The sequence below is a fragment of the Monopterus albus genome, unplaced genomic scaffold (genome assembly GCF_001952655.1).
Source record: "Monopterus albus unplaced genomic scaffold, M_albus_1.0 scaffold216.1, whole genome shotgun sequence".
Classification (NCBI taxonomy): Eukaryota; Metazoa; Chordata; class Actinopteri; order Synbranchiformes; family Synbranchidae; genus Monopterus; species Monopterus albus.
Window position 1 is genome coordinate 737693 of NW_018128096.1, and position 15700 is coordinate 753392.

The 15700-nt window shown below is 39.0% G+C and overlaps 2 protein-coding genes across 7 annotated transcripts in view; one reads left to right on the forward strand and one right to left on the reverse strand.

Annotated features, from left to right (window-relative positions):
* Window positions 1–2704, forward strand: part of slc37a3 (solute carrier family 37 member 3) — a 15567-nt gene extending 12863 nt beyond the window's left edge. Inside the window, 1 exon segment of the mRNA XM_020619172.1 lies at window positions 793–2704. Coding sequence (XP_020474828.1) covers window positions 793–885 — 93 coding nt within the window. The 3' untranslated portion in view covers window positions 886–2704.
* A 763-nt stretch (window positions 2705–3467) lies between these two features.
* Window positions 3468–11228, reverse strand: cdkn1d (cyclin-dependent kinase inhibitor 1D). 6 transcript variants are annotated; one of them, XM_020619178.1, is made up of 4 exons: window positions 11192–11228; window positions 9117–9206; window positions 6335–6825; window positions 3468–5900 (listed from the first exon to the last, which is right to left on the reverse strand). In XM_020619178.1, the coding sequence occupies exons 3-4, from the start codon at window positions 6819–6821 to the stop codon at window positions 5842–5844; spliced, it is 546 nt and encodes a 181-aa protein (XP_020474834.1). In that variant the 5' UTR covers window positions 6822–6825; window positions 9117–9206; window positions 11192–11228; the 3' UTR covers window positions 3468–5841. The 6 variants fall into 6 exon arrangements, with proteins under 6 accessions (XP_020474834.1, XP_020474833.1, XP_020474830.1 ...); XM_020619177.1 differs by lacking the exon at window positions 11192–11228 and adding an exon at window positions 9679–9894 and having other exon boundaries at window positions 9121–9206; XM_020619174.1 differs by lacking the exon at window positions 11192–11228 and adding an exon at window positions 9679–9894.
* Window positions 11229–15700: the final 4472 nt, after the last annotated feature.

The following is a 15700-nucleotide window of genomic DNA, read 5'->3' on the forward strand; positions in this document are numbered from 1 at the left end:
CATTTAGGTGCTTCTGTGTCAGGGTCTGGTTTTGTGCTTGCTGGCTCACTATCATGACTTGTTGTATTAGAACAGACCCATACTTAATGTTGTGCGTTTCCTACTATTGGGCTGTGTTCAGACTGAGTTTCAAAGGTGTGAAGAAATGTAGCCCGCTTTGTCAGGGATTGTGTTCACCGTAGCTGGTACCAGCACCGCAGGGGGTTCCGGGAAAATGATGCAGCCCCACGTGGCTAAAAAGTTGGATCTGGTTCCACTTTTGCCACAACAAACAGTAACATCATGCAGCTAAGGTGCTGTATTGAGCGATCACATAGGGGACGGTCGTAAGGTGGACGCCCATGGGAAGAAGACAGTTTTGTTTACCACATTAGCATGAGCATTCACTGCTATTCAATTAGCACACCATAACAACATACCATGTGTTTTTGTTAGTTAGCGTACTTGATATTAAACTGAGTTTTATCTATCAATACTGACACACTGGTGGTAGAAATTGGTGCTAAGGTAGAGTAGGCTATGCTAGCAACATGGCTAACCAAAACTCAAGGGTTGAAAATGTGAATGAAGCCATTCACATCGACCTGTCACAACATGGCTGTATTGTACACACCTACAACCACCGCAGCCCCTTGCATAGAAAAACATCAGGGAGTTGTGATTCACCACACTCAGTCTGAACACCGACTTACAAATCAGAATGTCTGCTGTAAAAACAGCTTACAAATGTTTGTTTTTACACCTACACAGGTAAGACTTCTTAATTTGTGACTTTGTGTTTATATATTGCAGACAGGGTGCAGCATTCTGTTCATTACTCCCTTGCTCTTCAGAGAGCTACGTGCAATGTGGCGAGAGAGACGAGCGCTTCGACAGCAGCTGTGAACATCTGCTGACTGTAATATTTCTCTCCTATCAGCAGCTCAGATGCAGCTCTGCAGTATTTCCCCCAGAATTGATTTACTTGTGGCGGTAGCTGATGGGGGGGACGACACAGGCTTTCATAATTTTTTTAAATTAATTTATTAGATACAGGGCGTAGTTTTGCATATGGACATTAAGGACATGTTCTTGCTAATATTTTGAGAGGAAATGTCACTACTAACATTTGAGCAAACCCGTGCGCATTATCTTTGGAGTGAAAGGCATATTAGATCATTATGATGTGCTTGACCTACTGAAAGGGAGGGGGTTATCTAAACCTCACGTTACATGCACATCATATTTGCTCCCGGACACGGAGGATGCAAAATAGCTGTTGGTCAGTGGGCCGACAGTGGTATGTTATAGGGGCTGACTTCAGTAATGTTGGAAGGATATTCACAGGTTCAGAGTTTCTGGATCAATAGCGGAATGTTGCTAAAATACAAATGGCACCTATTTTGTTTCATAGTAATGTAGACAAAAAGCTACAAGCTCATTTTTATCAAAATGAGCCGTCCTCTGCTCCAGACAAATTACATTGGTCTCAGCATACAGCCGGCTGTGCACGGACCATCTACCGAGTGCAACGCTGACAAGAGAGTGGCCTACTACAAAAATATTCAATAACTTTACTCTTACCCAGTGTAGTGGTACAAACATTACTTCACACATCAATGACCATCTGCTGGTCAGAATGTACTAATGTATATATTTATGGGTTTTAAATTGATGTAAATATTAAACTTTTTAAATGTACGCACATATACTTGGGTCAAGTTGAATAAATTTGGCCTTTAAACCAGGCGATTTGGGGATCAGAATCGCCTAAAGAATATACTGTCATTTTTCATAGACCTATATTTGTTCTTTTTGATTGAGATCATGAATATTGTTCTCTAGGATTCTTACAGTAATTAGAATTTAGTAAACCACTTAGATCTTAGCTGGGTTTGGGGATATCTTTTTTTTTTTTTTTTTTTTCTCACAGCCACTTGATTCTTGTTGTGTAATCAGGGTTGTACTGTACAGTTTCCACATTAGAGGGACTGGCCCTGTCCATTCTGGATTATATATGTTCCTTATTCCTTTTATGCTTCCTGTTCACTGTAATGTTTAAATTGTACACACACACACTGACAGAAACACAGTTTGAGAGATCGCATACTCAAAATCTAACATGCCTGAGGGAAAACTGACATTGCAGAAAACTTAACATTTTTGCTTGTTTGTAGCAGAAGTTGCATATTTTCTGTTTGTTAGGGAGCTTCACTGTTTGAACGTCCAGTGAAGGTAAAATATTGGTCTTTTTATGTCATATTTGCCGATACTGACAGGGTGGGAAAATTAAGTTTCAATCAGCTGTTTGTTGTAAATGTTTAATCAGTTTGTTAACTTTGTGGTCAATAACCAGCCGTCATTTAAAGGAATTCAGTTTGTTTCGTTTAAAAATAAGGAATGATTATTTTTCCAGCCATTGTGACACCTACAAAAGCTATTTTGCAGCCTTGCACGTAGAAACACGAGTCATGTTAAGTGCTAAACATTAAGGACGAGCGATATCGGGGCAGCTTTCAGTTAGACAGGTTCCTTGTACTACACTTGGGGCAGTGGAACATAAAATGAGAGCTACACCTCCAATATCTCTGAACCTACTAAGCTAATGTATTAGAATGTTAACTGAAATGTTTCTTTGGTGTATTTTTTGTTTTATTTTTATATTTCAAGGTTGAACCAATGTAACTGCAAATTTTGTTTTGAATAAATGCACATTTCAGTTACAGTTTCAGGTCTATCTTTGTCCAGCATCTGTCGGGGTTTATATGTACATGCTCTTTGATTCCCTTTGTAGCCACCTGTTTAGCTGTGAATGGGATGATTGGTTTCCCGTTAAGACCAGGTGTTTATAATTGTCTTAGGTTACGCCCTGCATGGGCTGTAACCCCCATTTTGAATATGTATAGTTTTTAATCCTTATTATGAGATAGCCATTGGAATAAAGGCTCTTTTTGGAGGAGTGCCTTTGCCGTTTTTATTTACTTATTTTGGTCCTTTTGCAAAAAAGCACCTTTGATTACTGTGTTGTGAACTTCCTGAGCTTTCTTGCATCTTCTTTTCTAAAATGCAAACTACAATTTGTGAATTATAATAAGGTTTTTGATGGTACTGGCAGAAACCTGAATTAGATTTTATTACAGTTTTATTAAATTGCATTATTATTGCCCTCTGCGGTATGAAGCCAATTTATGTTGAGGTTATATGTAATGCTTCATTAGAACCACCTGGGGGCGCTAATAACAAGGGAAAAAAACACTAAAGTACAGTCATTCTGCCCTGATACTAACAGTGAAAACAAGAACTTCAGACTAGTTTTGTTGGTTTATATCAACGTCATTCATTAACATTTTATTTTGAGCACACTATATGAAACTAACCTTATAAAGGGCAACAGTGCACCAACAACCCAGCAAAGGAACCACTTAGCAATTCCTATACAAACATTACTGTCAAAGGATAAGATTTTGCTCATTATAGTTACACTTCTATATGATGCAAGGACATTTAATCCAGTATTAAATTACAACAAAGTTGGTTTACAAAGATTATCCTACATTCATGTATAAAGTACAAAAAAACACTACACTGCAGTGTAGCTGAGACAGGTGAGTTATGAAAATATTGGGCACAGTAACGCTAACAGATCAGTCTTGATGTCAATTATTTAAAGTTTTTTAATATTCTTGCCAAAATACATAATGATAAGGGCTAGAAAAACATTAAATAAAATAATGTTAACCTATACCCTAAATGTTAGAAACTGTTCAACAATGTGACAAGTCTAATGGGAGCTAAAACGTTTGTCAAGTTTCTAATTGTTTTTTTTTTGTTGTTTTTTTTTTGGCAACAGTTTTAAGTAGTGCAAAGACATTTCAGAAGTAACACAGAACAAAAAAACTGAGAATATAGTGATGTAAAACCATGAAAAAACATTGCATTAACATACATACGGTCATCTTGTCTTTTTTATTTTATTTTGCGGAGCTGGAAGTGGTCGGACTAAGACCTTTTATGGGGTCAGACTATTTTTCACCCCACTGCTATTCCGCTGCTCTGTCTATGTCTGGGAAAGCTGACAAAGTAAAGAGGATCAGTGAGAGAGAGAGAGAGAACAAAAGCTGCTTGCCACCTGAGGGAGCGGAGTTTCCTCTGTACGGAGCAGGACCCTGCTCTGACACACTGACTCTTACTTGATGTAAAACTCTGAACCTCAACAACTTTTGCCACAATAAAATAATCCCCACCACAGCCTTCTTTGCTTATGTTCTCTTTCATGTCTATAGTTGCAAACAACCTGAGCTATATTGGTTTTGAGTTTTTTAATAGAACTTGTTTGTGTTGCTGAATCACTTGATGAGGTAGTAAGAATGGATTAATCAAAGTTATGACATTTTATCCAAATGCAAATTAAGAATGACCATATAGAGAGAGATATAGGTGGTATAGTATGTAGCAGGCAGATATGTAGCCGTAGGTACTGAATCACTGAAGTTGTTGATTGAGCAAGTTGTGGATGACATAAAATCTGCAAACTTGCCTTTTAAAAACTGAGATTTTGTCTCGTTTTAGTACAATGTGTGGAATACATTCAAATATCTTAGCTTGGGATCTGTGACCCATAACTGATCACACAATGAGCAACATATATAAATGTGTTTGGAATTAAATGGCACAGCACTATCTCTTTGGTTCAAATACCTAAACTGCCACAGTTTACAACCTCAAGATAAACACCAAATGAACATATTCATATACACTTATATGCAAGTCAAACTTGTTGAACAGCAGAAAAAAAGAAAAAGTGACGCAGCTCATCTCTTCATATAAAAATTAGTAAAAAATAGAACCAAACGTTTTGATTCCTCTGAGCTGCAAGTGATAAAACGCTACATTCCGTTCAAACTGGACCTCACGTGATGACACAGAGTGGAAAATGCTACATTATTAAAAACATAAAGCTGATGAAAACATATAGCTAATGTATGTTCTGGTCTGTTGCCCAAAAATAGATCTTACCACAACCACATTATACAAATACAAAGCAAAAAGAATATAGTTTGCCTATTTGTACATATTTGCTATGTTTTGATGGTGTGGCAATGGTGGAGTGTATATGAGCCACAAAGGCTAAAACATAACTTGGGGACAGTGGCACAGGGTTCCACACCTCATCTTACCTCATTTTAATTTCTGGTCTTTTTTTATATTTTTTATTTTACTCAATGACCTAGTATTGTAGAGAATAAATAAATAGCTACACTGAAACATCATTAGTATTACTCATAATTTAAGTCACTATTGTGCAGCTATCACTGCATTACCTTATCACTTAACCGTTAACCTGGAGTCATGGTTGAGGGTGTGACCACTGGCCTGACCCGAGCTTTTGGAGTCATGGGGCGAGACTTAAAGGCTAAGCGTGATGTGAGGTCTGGAATAGTAATCAAGATCTCTTACAATTTTTAGCAAGTGGGAGAAAAAAAGGCTGAAGACTGAGGTCAAATACTATCTGAGGTTAGAATGACAGCCCATTTTCTGTTATTTCCTGAAAGAGTGCAATCAAAAATAACTTCACAGTACAGTCAAAAGCTGACAAAAATAGTATGTAGAATATATATACTGTACATATATATATATGGTTATCCACAAAAACCATTTCTAAGGTCTGAACTTGGAAAATGGTAGCTTCATTGTGGTGGAAATTAACGGTTTGTGTGTCAGAGAATTTTTACGCTCATGTTGTGTGAGCTTGTAGACAATCACTTAAAAACTGCTACATATGTACATATGATATGACATATATCTATGTGATATGACCTATGGACCACTTAGTGATCCTCCACTGGGTCCCACAGTGCCTTTCTACTGCCGAGAAGATGACTTGTAATACAGAAGCCTCCTTTTCTTCACCTTGAAGAAATCTGGGGGAAATGAGAGAAAGGACAGTGCAAATCAAGAACAAATACCTCCAAGCAGTCTAATAACAAAATCTGTCCTAGCATGCTCATAAATGGTGTAGAATAATTATTGGAGAAAAAGTGTGTAATTTTGTTAAATTCACATCTTCTACAATGAACATGAGTGTGGCATCAATGTTGTCAGCTAAAATGCAAATGAGAAAGAAAGTCACTTTCGGCTTTTCCCGTTTAGGGGTCGCCACAGTGAATCGTCACACTGACGACTCGCATGTTGACATTTGGTACGTGTTTTACGCCGGATGCCTTTCCTGACGCAACCTGGATTCGAACCCGGGACGCCGCAGCAAGAGCGCTGCACTTTAACCACTAGCCTGCAAATGAGAGGATTTCCAAAAATGTCACACTATTCCTTTAACCAAGATGTTCCCTGGACTGACCTGTGATGGCGGCTTGTCTACGTTTCCCTGACTGTTCCAGCCTGTAGCACCCTGCAGTAGTCACTTCCACGTACTCATCCCCAGACCCAGATGAGCTGCTGGACAATGGGGAACCCTTGGGTGATGAAGACGGTGTCTGTCTCTTGCCTTCTGTCATCCTGACTCCAGGCTGCATCCCTGGCCTCACCGTGCAGCTGTGGTAAAATACTGGCACATCCTGGCACCTGAGCTCCTCCCACTCGATGTTGGAGCCCTCTCCTGGCATATCAGTCTGGAAATCAAAATTCCAGCGCTTGTTGGCCATATCCACACTCATGCAGAGCAGCCGCTGGAAGTCCTGCTGCAGCTGCTGATGGTCCACAGGACCAAAGAGATTCCTCCGCACTGGCCCCACCTTCAACTTCAAGGCCTTGATGCCCCCCAGCTGTGAGAGCTCTGAGTTGGAAGTTGGTGCTGCTGTTGACACTGATGAAGAAGCCCTCGCCATGTCCCTGTAAGAAAACATACACAGATACATGCAAAATGTTAGAGAAAGCGCAGAGGCTGAGTGGTGGCTGGGTTAGGCCTGCAAACTTTAAATAAGGTGTGATCTAGAGTTTTAATGGCAAGGATTGCACACACAAACTAATAAATGCTCAGACACTTGACATACTATCTGTCCTCTTGGGAACCTTTGTATTGAATGTGATCAAATGTACCTTAACCTGCTGAATAATTACTGAAGAAACAGGTAACTGAACCAACATCAAATAAATCTGCAACAACATTTACTATCCTGCCATGTCAAAGTGAACCTGATTCCCCACCTGCTGCAATGTCTGCCAGTAAAGGGGTGACCATAAAGGTCAGCGGGTCACCCAGAAAAAAAGTTACTTGTGAGGAATGTTTCCTCAGCAGCCAGATTTCATTAGAGCACCACTGTTGAATTCTGAGATTCATTAATACATTAGTAATAATTTTCCTGCCCAGGGGTTACAGCTTCATCATATCACAACCTGCTTTATCTATATAAAGGTCACTTAACAAAGGAGGTTATTAAGAACCTTATCCCCTGTTCACTCAGTGGTCTCTGAGCCTGTGTTTGACTTGCACTTAACTGGTAGCTCAGAGCTTTCTTTTTCAGCTGTGTGTGTGCTGTAAAACCGAGTGATGTGTTTTCTAGCATCAACATTAAATACTGTGTTTCTGCTTCTGATATATTAGTATATTACATAAAGACTCTTTCAAAGACCTTATTCTCATGGCTGGTGCCCCAGATCCTCAGAAAAAAAATCTAGTTACAGTACTTCTAATATTTCTGTTACTGTTTTACTCTCATGCTGCCATCTTGCCAGGGCTCCCTTGCTACAGTCCCATGGAAATGAAATATCATGTCGAAAACCTCTGTCAGACGCTGCCTTGTAAAAGGCTGCTCTTATCCCCTTATCTGCGACTTGTTTGTTATGGACTCCGCAGACAGAAGGGACGTCCTACTAGACGACTCGGTCACGTGATTTCCATCAAGCCAGTCATTGTTGGAGCGCAGCCAGGAGGTAAACGATGCAATCATAAATTCTTACATTTCAAGGCAACACCAGGTGCAGTTGCACTGCTGCAAAAGTGCGCAGAAAATACCTCAAATGCACGAAAATAAAAAAAGAACATATTTGTTTATAACATTATTTACTGGCAAAATTATAAAAGTGTTAATGATAATTAAATTTCTTACTCTGTTATCTTGAGGCTAAACTCCCAGTTTTTCCGTTTTCCTCTGCTCCAAACCTGTTGCTCCTGCATCCCTGGAAGCCTTTATGCTTTGCCTCTCCTTCAGAGCGAATAGTAGGTAAAATATCTTGGCAATGGCGACCATTCCCAATTTTTCCTCAAATGTGACACACATTCTCGTATAGTACTTGCCTCACGTTTTGTTTTGGCACCGTACTCACATCCTCCAGTCACGTTGAGCTGTAACGTGAGCGCGGCAAGTAACTCCATTTTGACGTTGCAGATTTACCACATCGCTATTTGGATATATATTTAGGTCCGTGAATTGGGAAAAGCACCCAAAACGCCTTTTATATGATTATGTGCATTTCGTTACTACGAAACATAAGAAGTAACACTGCAATTTCCCTCTTTAGAACTAAAAAAAAAAAAAGAGGGTGTATAAAAATTATCATACATTTGCTATATAAATTTGCATCTAATCTGATTAACATAAAGTAATTTTGTGATAAAAGGTGGGTGGGAGTTCCAAAGGGGTCCCATGAATATTTTTTGCCTTAGGGCTCCATAATGGGTTAATCTGTCCCTGCCCCAAGCCCTAGTCTAGATAGACCGTGCAAAAATATCAATAATCGTATCACATAATAACATTCTGGGCATACTTATTAAAACTAAAGCAAGCCTTGACTTTTCTAATACCTTCAACTTGCTGCTAACAACATACATTAACATTAGACAGGATAGCATTCATCCAGACAATGCAAAAGGGTGACAGTGTTTAGTTTTGTTAGTAATATTTTTAAAAGCGTAAGATCTTCATTATATTGGCTTAATTTGGCAAATAAACCATAAATGATTCATGAGCGAGTCATTTGTGGTGTTTTAACTGCAAATCACCGTGACTTTTAGAACTATCAAGATGCCACCATATCAGCCCAATATTACCAGGAAGACAGTAAAAGCAGGCGACATTTGGAATTAAACAGTGCAACGTCAGTCTCCCCATTTATGATTACTTCCTGAACACTGGTTGGACAAACATCGCTAATATCGAACAGATATAAATGCTTTCATTCACCTACAGGGCGTCTCTAGTTGCTGAGTGAAAGTTTGCGTCGCAAATGAAGTGGGCAGGTCAGGATTCCAATGTACACGGTGTCCCCACTTGCTGAAAAACACCCACAAACCGCCCAAAACTTTAATCCAACAAAAAAAAAATCACCATGATTAAAAATGCACCAACAATTTCTGCAACCCAAACGCATCATCATGCAATTTTAAATAAAACTGCAACACAACGTTAGGCTTTGTAAAAAAGAGAAAAGTGAAAAAGAGGGAAAAAAACTTCGTGACGCAGTTACATTCACTGAGGATGTAGGTCAATGAGATGCGACCCACAGTGAAGAAAGACACTTATTCCTCATATTACACACACGACTGGCATGTAATATTTGTTTCGATAACAGAGGTTTATCAACTAACATTTATGCTCTCATAAATACTATATATTTTAAAACGAGGAAAGAGCTCTAAAACGGGCTAATTTGTACATTTAAAATAAAATAAAAGGCTTAATGCGAATTAATGGAATTTTAAGTTCTTCACAACCAAGCGCTTACGAGAAAAATACTACCACTTACCATCGGCGTCAATATCTCAAAATGTTCAAAAGCAAACGTTTACGGCTCGAGTGTTTCGTCCGCAAATTACAGCCACTCAACTGGAATGAAAGGTGTTCCTACAGTCCCATGGAAATGAAATATCATGTCGAAAACCTCTGTCAGACGCTGCCTTGTAAAAGGCTGCTCTTATCCCCTTATCTGCGACTTGTTTGTTATGGACTCCGCAGACAGAAGGGACGTCCTACTAGACGACTCGGTCACGTGATTTCCATCAAGCCAGTCATTGTTGGAGCGCAGCCAGGAGGTAAACGATGCAATCATAAATTCTTACATTTCAAGGCAACACCAGGTGCAGTTGCACTGCTGCAAAAGTGCGCAGAAAATACCTCAAATGCACGAAAATAAAAAAGAACATATTTGTTTATAACATTATTTACTGGCAAAATTATAAAAGTGTTAATGATAATTAAATTTCTTACTCTGTTATCTTGAGGCTAAACTCCCAGTTTTTCCGTTTTCCTCTGCTCCAAACCTGTTGCTCCTGCATCCCTGGAAGCCTTTATGCTTTGCCTCTCCTTCAGAGCGAATAGTAGGTAAAATATCTTGGCAATGGCGACCATTCCCAATTTTTCCTCAAATGTGACACACATTCTCGTATAGTACTTGCCTCACGTTTTGTTTTGGCACCGTACTCACATCCTCCAGTCACGTTGAGCTGTAACGTGAGCGCGGCAAGTAACTCCATTTTGACGTTGCAGATTTACCACATCGCTATTTGGATATATATTTAGGTCCGTGAATTGGGAAAAGCACCCAAAACGCCTTTTATATGATTATGTGCATTTCGTTACTACGAAACATAAGAAGTAACACTGCAATTTCCCTCTTTAGAACTAAAAAAAAAAACGTTTATCTCTTGACTCCTCTACTGACAAATACGAATCTAATTTAGTTATGGAAATTAAGTAATTATAATTGGCCAAAAAAGACTAATCTGATTTACAGTGTTGAGGAGACGTGAACTACATGTAACTGGTGGTTTAACTACATTTTGCAGTACCTTGGCTGGTAGTTCAACTATATTCATGGTTGTGTAGTGACTCAAGTAGTTAAACTATATTTTTTTGCACCAACAATTTCTGCAACCCAAACGCATCATCATGCAATTTTAAATAAAACTGCAACACAACGTTAGGCTTTGTAAAAAAGAGAAAAGTGAAAAAGAGGGAAAAAAACTTCGTGACGCAGTTACATTCACTGAGGATGTAGGTCAATGAGATGCGACCCACAGTGAAGAAAGACACTTATTCCTCATATTACACACACGACTGGCATGTAATATTTGTTTCGATAACAGAGGTTTATCAACTAACATTTATGCTCTCATAAATACTATATATTTTAAAACGAGGAAAGAGCTCTAAAACGGGCTAATTTGTACATTTAAAATAAAATAAAAGGCTTAATGCGAATTAATGGAATTTTAAGTTCTTCACAACCAAGCGCTTACGAGAAAAATACTACCACTTACCATCGGCGTCAATATCTCAAAATGTTCAAAAGCAAACGTTTACGGCTCGAGTGTTTCGTCCGCAAATTACAGCCACTCAACAACTGCAACTACAAATATGTTTGGGCCATGAAAGGAAAGGAATTATATTTTATTTTAATTTACCTTTGCTTCTCTAATCTTAACCACCATTTGCATAAGAACATTGAGAGATTTCTCATGTTGTTTAAACAAGAGATTCTGCTCTGTGGACACATTTAGACCAAGGTTCAAGCTGTTCATATGGTCTAAAAGTTTTAAGTTCAAGGCTGTTGTTAAGTTTGTACAAGTCAGATGTTGCAAAACTGACAAGTAGCACAAACAGGCTCATACTTTTAGACCAGCACTCAAGTCAAGTCAAACCATCAAGGTGCACTTCAATCAAAAATTAATCAGCAACTGCTTAGATTATCGGTTAAGTCATTTTTAAGCAAAAATGCCAAATATTCTCCAGTTCCAGCCTCTAAAGTGTGAATATTTGCTGACTTTCTTTGTCTTCTATAAAAATAAACTGATTATCTTGGAATGTTAGACTTTTAGCTGGACAAAATAAAGCTTTTGAATGTGGTAATTTGGGTTTTCATAATTTTGGATGGCCAGATTAATAAAGATAATCAGTAGCTGTAGCTCTAAAAATTAAACTGACAATAGGGATTGTATCTGATTTTTACACATGTAGATTATTGCTCATTTTAATAACCATCAGCAAGTTCTCTCTTCCTTTTATCACTGCAATAAATTCGCTTTTTTTTCTCAATTATAACAAGTTACAAGTTTTCTTTGATTGTTACATGGGCAATAGCCTTATTGTTGCATATTTTTTCTGTGACAAAATAGTGATTTGAGAGGCTTGCTAATTGGCCACCATGCCTCAATCTGAACAGTTATTCCAGGTTTTACATGTACTCACTCACTATTTTTCCTCACTTGTCAGCATCTGAACTGTCTCATTCATGTAGACAGCATTTCTGCAGTGGTGTATGGAATGTACTGCTTTAACCATGTCAAAGCAGTGACTGTGTAGTGGTCATTGTTTGTGTGTGCAATGTGTGAGAGGCACAGCCTAGAAGTAATTACATCGCCATTATAGAATGTTACTTGGTTGGAAAACACTATTTTCACATGGGGGCTTAGCAAAAGGTAAAGACAGTTTAGAACAAGGCTCAAAGCCTTTTGTTTCCCAAAATCCATACATACCTTCGGCCTAATTTACTTTATCTGTGTATTTTCAGAGACTGTACACAAATTATTTGGGTAGGGAGGGAGGTTGAACCTTTAAATACAAACATAAAAAGCAAGACTGTCATCAGGCTTACCAATATTTGCTTTAAGCCCTCCCTTAACAGTCATCCAGGTCATAGTAAGCTGAAAAAAGAGTTTTTTTTAGGTCGAAGACATTTCACCTCTCAACCAAGAGGCTTCATCAGTTCTGCCCGACTGGTGTTGAGCCAGAGATATTTATCCCCCTCGGTGGTGTTTCAGTCCTTTGATGCCCAACAATGTCCCCTACTGACTGAGTCGTTATAGCCCAGTATTGGTGAGCGTTGTTACCTGTCTTTGAATCCTCCCCTGTTGACCGGCGCCTATTGTCCTGGTGGGCATGTTTGTGCAGAGATCTCAAAACAGAGTTGCAGATGGATGACAAGTTGTGTCTTAGTCCACCACCCCTATTTAGTGAGGGGTGTTCTATTTTTACAAAAATAGCTTCCTTGACTCCTCTCTCAAACCAGCGATGTTCTCTGGAGAGGATCTGGACTTCACTGTCCTCAAAAGAATGTCCTTTGTCCTTCAGGTGGAGGTGGACTGCTAATTCTGGTTTACTGGAGTTGGTCCTCCTGTGTTGGGCCATGTGTTTGTGCAGTGGCTACTTAGTTTTACCAATGTACAAGTTGTTACACTCCTGACTACACTTAATTGCATACACCACATCACTCTGTTTGTGTCTGGGTGTTTTGTCCTTCGGGTGGACCAGCAACTGCAGGCAGGGTTTTACATTTGTAATTGATTAGAGTGTTTGTTGGCTGGGAAAACAGCCAGATGTTAATGGAAAATTGAGCTCCAAATTAAATAACATAGGTCGATTGTCCACACAAAAGTCATCTTTTTGGACATAACTACTACAAGCTCTTATTGCTTTTTTTTTACATGCTGAGTTATTTTAGGTCTTCCCAATATTACGCCTAACAGTCTGTTAGATATTAGTAAATCAGTTAGATAATTGTTAGACATTAATGTGTTAGTAATGCAGTTTAGTAAGATTTAAAGTCTGCTCTAGTTTGTTTTGTTTCAAGGTTATCAGACAGAATGTTGATTCTGAAAAGTGAACCATAGGCACCAATTTTTTTCCTGTATTAATCTTGTGTTAGAATATTATGTCTGAATAAATGAATGAATGCCTTAGCTACACACCATGTGACAACATACACACACATTGAGATTCTTCATTTTGTTATGACTAGGTAAAAATGCAGCTGCTCAAAGCATGTGGAGTACTAGATAAGAGATGGAGTCTTCGGACTGACTTCATCTGGGTAAGGGGTTAGCCCAAACCTTATAAATGTATTAGGCTTTGTGTGGCCAGAAATTCCACTTTCCAGTAGCCTGTGTGTGTGTGTTTCTGGAAGGGGGAGCAACCTGGGTCATGTTTGTAATTTTTTCTTGTGGTTAAAATAAATCAGCACTAAATGAAGAAAGACGGACTCCTTCATTATTCAGAGCTGTCCAATTAAAGAACTGGGGTATTACAAGTCAGTTATGGTTGTGCTCCTAATGCCCCACTAATCCTTGTAATATCAGAGGGTTCAACAGCAGACAATGAGGTCTCAGCAGCATGATCTCTCACTGTTTTGTCAGCTCTTTGACCTGTATTTACAATTAGCTTAATCTTCTTCATAATTTTACAGTGCCGTGTGAGTTTTGGCGTTTTATTGTAGCTTTATTCTAGCTTTTCTGAGGGGTGTCAGCCTGTACATGAATTATGCTATAGATCGATGAATGTATATGCCTGTCATATGTCTACTTAGTTGATTTTTATTCTGATATTGATATTTTGATGACTTTGGTTTTAATCTTTTTGATGTAGCACCTAGTGCTCTTTGAGCTGGTAGGTGCTTTATAAATAAATTTTATTATTATTATTATTATTACCTCCCCTCTGCCATCCTTAATCCTATACTGTGTTTTACAGTTGGTTGCAGTCATTAAACACATTGTCTTTCCTCTGTGGTCAGTGTACTTTGAATACATTAGCATGTGACTGGGGTCACACAACAATATGCTGGGTAACTGTCATGTTGGGCTTCTGACTACAAAACAAAACAAAAAAACAGTTCCCCTCTTTTCATTCAAATGTTACTCATTCACTGTGCTGTAAAATAAATACAGGACACAAGGGAAATCAGAGGAAGCTGCAACTGCAGGCAGGGTTTTACATTTGTAATTGATTAGAGTGTTTATTGGCTGGGAAAACAGCCAGATCTGATACACCACACACACCCCAAAAATGGTTTGGACAGCATTATTGAGACCCTCAACTTAATGTTACACCCTTTCAGCAAAATAACTGAAATCAATCACTTCCTGTAACCATCAGTGAGTTTTTTACATCTGTCTAATGAGATTGTGGACCACTCTTCTTTTGCCAACTGTTCCAGGTCTCTTAGATTTGAAGGGTTCCTTCTCCCAGCTGCTGTCTTGAATCTCTTCACAGGTGCTCTATGGGATTTAGATCTGGACTCATTGCTGTCCACTTCAGAACTCTCCAGCGCCTTGTCTGAAACCATTTCTGGTGCTTTTTGAAGTCTGCTCTGGGTCATTGTCCTGCTGTAAGACCCATGACCTCTGATGGAGACCCATCTTTCTGAGACTGGGCTCTACATTGCACCCCAGAATTCATTGGTAGTCTTCAGGTTTCATAATGTAATACACACAGTCAAGACATCCAGTGGCTGAAGCAGCAAAGCAACCCCAAAACATCAGAGAACTTCCACCATGTTTGACTGTAATGACTGTGTTCTTTTCTTTGAAGGCCTCATTTTGTTTTCTGAAAACAGTAGAATGATGAGCTCTGCCAAAAAATTCTATTTTAGTCTCAGTTATCCACAGGACATTCTCCCAGAAGGAGTGTGGCTTCCTCAGGTAAGTTTTGGCAAACTCCAGTCTGGCTTTTTTATGTCTCTGTGTCAGCAGTGGGGTCCCCCTGGGTCTCCTACCATAGTATCTTTTGTCATTCAGAAGGCAACGGATAGTGCAAGCACCCTGTTGCACCCTGTGCCTGCAGGTCGGCTTGAATTTGTCTGGAAGTTCAAATAAACTTTCATTGCAGTCTGTCATCTATTTTTCTCTTTCGTCTGTGTCCAGGGAGATTAGCTACAGTGCCATGGGCTGTACACTTCTTGACAATGTTGCACAGGACACAGGAACACCAAGACCTCTGGAGATGGACTTGTAGCCTTGAAATTGTCCATGCTTTTCCACTTTTGTGGTTCTCAA